This window comes from Lolium perenne, chromosome 3, assembly GCF_019359855.2.
Source record: "Lolium perenne isolate Kyuss_39 chromosome 3, Kyuss_2.0, whole genome shotgun sequence".
In the NCBI taxonomy this organism is placed as follows: domain Eukaryota; kingdom Viridiplantae; phylum Streptophyta; class Magnoliopsida; order Poales; family Poaceae; genus Lolium; species Lolium perenne.
The window spans coordinates 20,467,941-20,475,739 of NC_067246.2; the positions used below are offsets into that span (position 1 = coordinate 20,467,941).

At 39.6% G+C, this 7,799-nt stretch overlaps 1 protein-coding gene across 2 annotated transcripts; it reads left to right on the top strand.

The window, feature by feature from the left end:
* Nucleotides 1-1,421: 1,421 nt before the first annotated feature.
* On the top strand, nucleotides 1,422-6,462 carry LOC127338117 (uncharacterized). Of its 2 annotated transcripts, XM_071826911.1 has the most exons (4): nucleotides 1,422-1,490; nucleotides 5,485-5,573; nucleotides 5,672-5,776; nucleotides 6,133-6,462. In XM_071826911.1, the coding sequence occupies exons 1-4, from the start codon at nucleotides 1,430-1,432 to the stop codon at nucleotides 6,439-6,441; spliced, it is 564 nt and encodes a 187-aa protein (XP_071683012.1). In that variant the 5' UTR covers nucleotides 1,422-1,429; the 3' UTR covers nucleotides 6,442-6,462. The 2 variants fall into 2 exon arrangements, 1 of the variants encoding a protein (XP_071683012.1); XR_011753966.1 differs by lacking the exons at nucleotides 1,422-1,490; nucleotides 5,672-5,776; nucleotides 6,133-6,462 and adding an exon at nucleotides 5,319-5,393 and having other exon boundaries at nucleotides 5,485-5,585.
* The last annotated feature ends 1,337 nt before the right edge of the window (nucleotides 6,463-7,799 follow it).

Sequence of the window (7,799 nt, forward strand, 5' to 3'; positions counted from 1 at the left end):
AGGTTAATGAAGATATTGGCCATTATTTCCAAATAGGAAGGGTTTGAGACAGGGGATCCTCTTTCTCCTATCATTTTTTATATTGTGGTTGATTTGTTGGCAATCCTCATTGCACGAGCAAAAGCGGATGGCCAGGTGGGTGGGCTCGTCCCTCATCTTGTTGAAGGGGGAGTATCCATTCTACAATATGTTGATGATACAACTATTTTCATGGAGCATGATTTAGAGAAGGCCGTTAACATGAAATTGATTTTGTGTATCTTCGAGCAATTATCCGGCCTTAAAGATTAATTTCCACAAGAGTGAAATCTTCTCTTTTGGAAAGGCTAAGGTGCAAGAGGTACAATATAAGCAAATATTTGGTTGCAAAGTTGCTCCTCTTCCCTTTTGATACTTGGGTATCCCTATTCATTACAGAAAACTTCATAACAAAGAATGAAATCCAGTTGAGAACCGCTTTGAACGAAAGTTGGGTTGCTGGCAAAGCTTTACTCTCATACGGAATAATTTCTGTTCTAACTAGTTTACCGATGTTTATGCTATCTTTTTCCGAAATATCTAAAGGGGTGCAGAAAAGATTAGAATTTTATAGATCAAGATTTTTTTGGTAAAATGATCAATTAAAGCGTAAATATCGGTTAGTAAAATGGAATATAATATGCCAACCTAAAGATAAAGGTGGTCTGGGTGTGGAAGTGTTAGATATAAATAATAGATGCCTAGCTACTCAGCAAATGGTTATTTAATCTCTTAAATGAAGATGGGGTATGCTGGGTGTGAAAGGGTCGATGGGTGTGAAAGACGAATTCTTTGCACATGGTTCGTTTAAAGTAGGCGATGGGCGGGAGGACGTGTGGTTAGGAGGGCAATCTTTAGCGCAACAATATTCAACTGTTTATACCATTGTGCGCTGAAAAAACGTTTTGGTTGCAGATGTATTATCGAGGATTCCCATAAATATTGAATTTAGACGAACTTTATCTGCTAACAAGTATAAACTTTGGTTGCATTTGTTGCGGTGCCTAATCTCGGTTAACATACGCGATGTTTCAGATGTTTTTACTTGGAGTTTAACTACCTCTGGTACTTTCTCAGTGAAGTCAATATATTGTGGTGATCTCCCATTGTTTAAGCTTTTGGAACTGTTTCTTATGTTGAAGATGCAATCATGGTGAAGCTTTCTCAGTGAAGATGTTTCTTATGTTGAGCGGCACTGTTTTTGTTCCAGCAACTTGCTGGTATAAATGTGGTTCTATACTACTCTACATCAGTGTTCCGCAGTGCCGACATTACATCTGATCTTGCAGCGAATGCTCTTGTCAGTGCCGCCAATGTTTTTGGTTAGTTCAATGTTGTTAATAGTAGTTTAGCTGTAACTTTCAATGCTTTTTTCCTGAGGTGTATTACTTTTCATAGGCACCATGATTGCATGATCTCTGATGGACAAGCAAGGAAGGAAGAGCCTTCTGATAACAAGCTTTTCTGGAATGGTATTTATTACTCTGTCTACATTAAACCATGTGTATTTGTGTTTCTCAGTGTAGAGATGGCTGCAAATTTACCTTTTCTTTTCTCTTGAAGGCTGCATCAATGTTACTCCTGTCGCTGTCCTTCACCTGGAAGGCTTTGGCACCTTATTCGGGCACACTTGCTGTCTTTGGCACTATCCTGTAAGTGGTACGTTCACCTAATATGGCCATGTGCTGATCCTTTTATTAATTTGAGTCATTTTAACTTGAAATCTTGCAAATATAATTTTATTCAGGTATGTGCTACCTTTTCCTCTTGGAGCTGGCCCTGTTCCAGTATTGCTCCTTCCTGAAATATTTGCCTCCAGAATAAGGGCTAAGGCTGTTGCGTTATCACTGGGCATGCACAAACGGAGATTGCTTCGAAAGTGATTATACCCACACAAACGGCTTTTATGCCGGGTAGACATATTTTGGAAGGCGTGGTTATATTACATGAAACTATTCATGAGTTACATTCGAAGAAAATGGATGGGGTCTTATTTGAAAATTGATTTCGAAAAGGCTTATGATAAGGTTAAATGGTCATTTGTGCAACAAACGTTAAGAATGAAAGGTTTTGCGCCAGAATGGTGTCGTTTCATCAAAGATTTTGTCCAAGACGGAAGTGTCGTAGTCAAAGTTAATGATGACATTGGGCATTATTTCCAAACTAGGAAGGGGTTGAGACAGGGTGACCCCTTATCACCTATCCTATTTAACATTGTTGTAGATATGTTGGCTATTTTAATTGAACGCGCTAAGGCAGATGGCCAAGTGGGAAGCCTAATCCCTCATCTTGTTGAAGGAGGTATTTCAATTTTACAATATGCAGATGATAAAACTTTGTTTATGGAAAATGATTTGCAAAAGGCACTAAATATGAAATTAATTTTGTGTATTTTCGAACAACTCTTGGGATTAAAAATTAATTTTCATAAGAGCGAACTATTTTATTTCGGAAGAGCGAGGTAAGAGGAGCAGCAATATAAACATATTTTTGGATGTGAGGTGGGATCTTTGCCGTTTAAGTACCTTGGAGTTCCTATTCACTACAAAACTCTTAGAAAATTAGATTGGTATCCGGTAGAAACTCGATTTGAGGGCAAATTGGGTTGCTGGAAAGGCAAGTTATTATCTTACGGGGATAGACTTGTTTTGATCACTTCTGTGTTGACAAGTTTACCGATGTTTATGTTATCTTTCCTCGAGATTCCCAAAGGAGTTCTGAAACGACTTGATTATTATAGATCTAGATTTTTGGCAAGGCGATGGGGGAAAGAGGAAATATAGATTAACAAAATGGAATATTATTTGTAGACCAAAAGATCAAGGTGGTCTTGGTATTGAGGTTCTAGAACTAAAAAATAGATGCCTTCTAAGTAAATGGCTTTTTAAATTATTGAATGAAGAGGGGGTGTGGCAGGAGTTACTATATAATAAATATCTCTCTCAGAAAATTGTCTCTCAAGTTCAGATTAAACCATCTGATTCTCCTTTTTGGAAAGGATTTATGCATGTGAAAGATGATTTCTTTGCACGAGGTCATTTTAAATTGGGGATGGTTCGGTTGTTAGATTTTGGGAGGATGTTTGGATGGGGAATAAATCTTTAGCTCAGCAATATCCATCTTTGTATCACATTGTGCGACATAGAAATGTCTTGGTTGAAGATGTATTAGCTCAAGTACCGCTGAATATTACGTTTAGGAGAGTGTTACAGGGGAACAAATGGGCGACTTGGTTACATTTATGTAGACGTTTGATGAATGTTACTCTTGAGAATGAACCAGATACTTTTGCTTGGAGCCTTACAACCTCAGTATTATTTAGTGTTAAATCTATGTATGAAGATTTGATGAATGACCATACTCCTTTTCTCCGGAAATATTTATGGAAGCTTAAAATTCTGTTCAAGATCAAAAAAAATATGTGGTTCCTTCATAATAAAGTGTTGTTAACCAAGGATAATCTTGCAAAAAGGAATTGGAAAGGGTGTACGAAATGTTGTTTTTGTGGTGCGCATGAAATTATCGAACATCTTTTAATAGCTTGTCCTTTTTCAAAATTACTTTGGCGCATGGTATTTTTCGCTTTTGATCTCCCACCCCCAGCTAATATCACCAATATGTTTGGGAATTGGTTGAATGGTGTTGACAAAAAAACAAAGGATAGAATACCCATTGGTGTGTCTGCTTTTTGCTGGTCAATATGGAGCTGTCGAAATAAAATTGTGTTTAACAGTTCAACTACTTTTAATATCATGCAGGTTGTTCATATGGTCGTCCACTGGGTGCAACAACAGTGGGCGTTACTTCTCCCTCAGGACCAGCGCGCGTTTATGGATACTGGATGCAACCATCTCCCGACGGTCGCTCAGGATATATTGTCCCAGGCTGGATGGTCTCACATAAGTCGACTAGAGGATGCTTAGTTGGTCTAGTTTTAGAATTTTGATGTTTCGCTGGTTGATTTATGTATCCATCATGTGTGATCCGTGAATTTTGCACTGGGTAAGTCTCTAGTGGTTACATTTTTTACATACAGATGTTTACGCAGTCAATTGTATCTTGTTTTCTTCTGTAGCAGTGTATCCCATACTATCCCGTACATTGTCTAAAAACCAAGGCAGTCATTATTTGTGCATTTGGTGCGGAAATTCAATTTGGCTCCCGGGTGCGTATGCTCCCTCTACCAACAAAACATATTTCGAAGTGTGAAAAAATTTTGACAAAAAATTCTACATGTACATCTCCATAATATATGTGTGTGCGTCAAGTTTCACGAAAAAATAATATTTTTTGTGGCCTATGTAAAAAAGAGAAAATTTATCGTGTGAAAAGCATTGTTTTTAGCACTGAATTTTGTCTTTTTTACACACGTCACATGAAAAGCTCATTTTTTATGGAATGACTTTGTGAGCACGTAGCACGTAAAGATGTACGTGCGGATTTTTTGTTTCAATTTTTTTGAAATTTAAAATATTTATAAGATGCATTTCAAAATATTGGGAGCATATGCTTCCATGTTCCAAAACACCACTCCCTGGTTGGTAAAGTTTTTATAGTATTACGGTTTGTTCAATATGTTAGATAGTTGAAATTGGAAAAAGGAATTGCATTGTGATTCATTTTGTAGCATTGAGAAATTGAACACAAATTATCCCCTCTACTGCCTCTCTAGATGTTCAGCGTGCTGTATGATTATTAACTTATTGTATGGTCGATTTGCCTGGCACCCATGATTCATTATCTGCACTTTCTGGCTGCAGATATGCAACTTCTTTATTGGCCTGTACTTCTTGAGTGTTGTTAACAAGTTCGGAATCAGCACCGTGTACTTGGGCTTCATGTCCGTATTAGCTCTCGCAGTCCTCTACATAGCTGGAAATGTGGTCGAGACCAAGGGGTGATCCTTGGAAGAGATTGAGCGTGCTCTAAGTTCGCCAGTCGCGCTGGTGCTTGGCGATGGCGCGGCTAGCGGACTAGCATATAAAACCAATCTTTTTATAGCTTCAATATATAATGTTTTTACCATTTGTGAATCAAGTTTTCTTTTCCATAGTGAAATCTGATTGATTTATGGATGTGATTAATTGTTTTATAGTGTTAAGATTTGTTCCAGCAACTTGCTGGTATAAATGCGGTTGTATACTACTCTACATCAGTGTTTCGCAGTGCCGGCATTACATGTGATGTTGCAGCGAGTGCTCTTGTCAGTGCCGCCAATGTTTTTGATTAGTTCAATGTTGTTAATAGTATTTTAGCTGTAACTTTCAACGCCTTTTTCCTGAGGTGTATTACTTTTCATAGGCACCATGATTGCATCTTCTCTGGTGGACAAGCAAGGAAGGAAGAGCCTTCTGATAAGAAGCTTTTCTGGAATGGTATTTATTACTCTCTCTACATTAAACCATGTGTATTTGTGTTTCTCAGTGTAGAGATGGCTGCAAATTTACCTCTCCTTTTCTCTTGAAGGCTGCATCAATGTTACTCCTGTCACTGTCCTTCACCTGGAAGGCTTTGGCACCTTATTCGGGCACACTTGTTGTCGTTGGCACTGTCCTGTAAGTGGTTCATGTTCATCTAATATGGCCCTGTGCTGATACTTTTATTAATTTGAGTCATTTTTAACTTGAAATCTTGCAAATATAATTTTATTCAGGTATGTGCTATCTTTTGCTCTTGGAGCTGGCCCTGTTTCCTTCCTGAAAAATTTGCCTCCAGAATAAGGGCTAAGGCTGTTGCGTTATCAGTGGGCATGCACTGGGTAAGTCTCTAGTGGTTACATTATTGACATACAGATGTTTACGCAGTCAATTGTATCTTGTTTTTTCCTGTAGCAGTATATCCCATACTATCCCATACATTGTCTAAAACCCAAGGCAGTCATTATTTGTGCATTTGGTGAAGTTTTTATAGTATTACGATTTGTTCAATACGTTAGATAGTTGAAATTGGAAAAAGGAATTGCATTGTGATTCATTTTGTAGCATTGAGAAATTGAACACAGATTATCCCCTCTACTGCCTATCTAGATGTTCAGCGTGCTGTATGATTATTAACTTATTGTATGGTCGATTTGCCTGGCACCCATGATTCATTATCTGTTCTTTCTCGCTGCAGATATGCAACTTCTTTATTGGCCTGTACTTCTTGAGTGTGGTTAACAAGTTCGGAATCAGCACCGTGTACTTGGGCTTCACGTCCGCATGTGCTCTCGCAGTTCTCTACATAGCTGGAAATGTGGTCGAGACCAAGGGGCGATCCCTGGAAGAGATTGCACGTGCTCTAAGCTCGCCCAGGCAGGTGCTTATTTGGTGCGCGATGAATGAGCAGGGGCGTAGACATCCCTGGACCTGGAGATGTTTTTTGTTTCCAGCTTTTATGCGGTTAACTGAAATAAGCCAGCTGCAAGATCACCTAATGCCATGAATCGTTAGGGCTTAGGGGGCGCCGTGGCCAGCCAGCGGACTCGGCTGTTTGTTCTGTCAAACTTCAGAATTGAATAGCTGCAGGGAGGAATTAGGTTGTTTTGTAGTGTATAGATGAACTAGTTTTCTAAATCTGCTGGGAATATATTCCAATTTGTCGATTTTCAAGCAAACTGTGTGACTATATATTGCACATGTAACTAGCGTTCGTTGATGGGGATAGTCACTGATGTTGGATTCAGATGGTGACTGCTGGGTGCCAATGATATGATGACATATTGTGGATTAGTTCTCTCAGCCGCTGCCCTCAGGCTTCTCTAGCATCCAAAGTTTATAGAAGGAGAAAAGGTTTACAAGAACTGTCAGCAAAGAGAACAAGGCTGACAGAGGTTACACACTAAGCCTTAAGCCTACTATCTCCTAAGGTTCTCCAGAACACCAACACCCTGCATGGCTATCCTCCACAGCTTGTATTCAACTAGGTATCTTCTTGACAAATGCTACACAGATAGTTGCCTTCTGTCATCGCCAAAAACCCAGGAATTGTGGTTTTTCCACATATTCAAGCAGACTTGTGGGCGACATTGGTGGAAGGTCAGGCCGCTGGTGATGCAAGGAGCAAGAGGCACCGCTGTTGCAATCTGCGGCTCACCTTGCTGCAACCCAGACTATTGGTGCCACCGCTGTGCTACAAGTTAGTGCGTGGTGCTGCAAGCCTGGCCGTGGGGAATATTTATGCTGCGTCGGGTGAGTTTTTGTGAGGATTGTAAGATATACAATCTTGCGAAAGTGCACATTTCACGATGCGGCAGCCAAGACGTCAAACAAGATTTGGTTACTGTGTGAAATATTGTGGATACAATTTCCGAGTGGAATATTCCGGTTACGGTAACCGGAATTCCCAGCCCTCTTCGGTAAATAAGTTTATCATGTGAAAATGTTCAGTTCATTTGAATTTTATTTGAATTTAGCTTGGTGGGTTAGTCCAACCTAAATCATACGTGCTCTTGTTCCCCATTTGCTATACTCCAATGTTTCAACTCATTTATCCACATTTTTAATTCCTTCTTCCGTAAACACTATATTCAAAAACACATTATCAAGTGTGTAATTCAATTTTTGTTTGAGAATTTCATCCGGTATTTGACCGGTATAAATCCTGGCCCCCTCGAAGATGTTTTTTCTTCCTGGTAGCAAAATCCTTGATCACCAGCGGCAGTGTGCTGCGACGAGCATGTGGGATGGTGGCCTGGTGGGAGGATGTTTAGTCTCGCCGCCATTTCATCAGATCGCACCGAAGTGGCGAATGTCATCTAGAGAGAGACCGCCCCGGCAAAATTTCACTGACAATTCTATTAC